The sequence below is a fragment of the Engraulis encrasicolus genome, unplaced genomic scaffold (assembly GCF_034702125.1).
Source record: "Engraulis encrasicolus isolate BLACKSEA-1 unplaced genomic scaffold, IST_EnEncr_1.0 scaffold_148_np1212, whole genome shotgun sequence".
Classification (NCBI taxonomy): Eukaryota; Metazoa; Chordata; class Actinopteri; order Clupeiformes; family Engraulidae; genus Engraulis; species Engraulis encrasicolus.
This window is the reverse complement of record NW_026944999.1, coordinates 84,522-84,999: the sequence shown is the minus strand read 5'-3', so window position 1 is coordinate 84,999 and position 478 is coordinate 84,522. Positions and strand designations below refer to the sequence as shown.

General features: G+C 44.4%; 1 protein-coding gene across 1 annotated transcript in view; it reads right to left on the bottom strand.

Moving 5' to 3' along the window:
• LOC134442384 (bile salt export pump-like) overlaps positions 1 to 80 on the bottom strand; it is a 6,630-nt gene extending 6,550 nt beyond the window's left edge. Inside the window, exon 1 of the mRNA XM_063192557.1 lies at positions 54 to 80. Within this exon, the coding sequence (XP_063048627.1) occupies positions 54 to 80 (27 nt within the window). The remainder of the gene's footprint in view (positions 1 to 53) is intronic.
• Positions 81 to 478: the final 398 nt, after the last annotated feature.

The following is a 478-nucleotide window of genomic DNA, read 5'->3' as shown; positions in this document are numbered from 1 at the left end:
GAAAAGTCCGATTTTGGTCAAAATGAGATTTTTGCATAAAATTACTCCCCTACAACAGCTGCATCATCCTGAATTTCCATCAAGGCAATTGGTCAATCACAACAGTCACCAAAGTCAAAAGGTAGTTTTTCCCTGTTTTCCGAAAACCCCCAAATCGGACTCACTGGTGACCGGGTGGACCTCAGGGATACCGCGGGCCATATAAATCATCATTTTAACACATTAACACAGCGATTTAAGACAAAATATTTTCAGCAATGATACACAAGATGTTAAGCAACATTAGGCTATTATATGGTGTGGCGTCATCGGTCGAATGCTCCATTCATTTCAACGGGGCTCCTGAACGTTCGCACGTCTGTTATTTTTCGATAACGGACGGGTTGGTCTATAACAGACCGCTGTCAATGGCAACAAGACTTTTCACTGCACCTGTTGTCCTGGCTACCTAGCTGTTGCCGCGGTGTTCCACAACGGC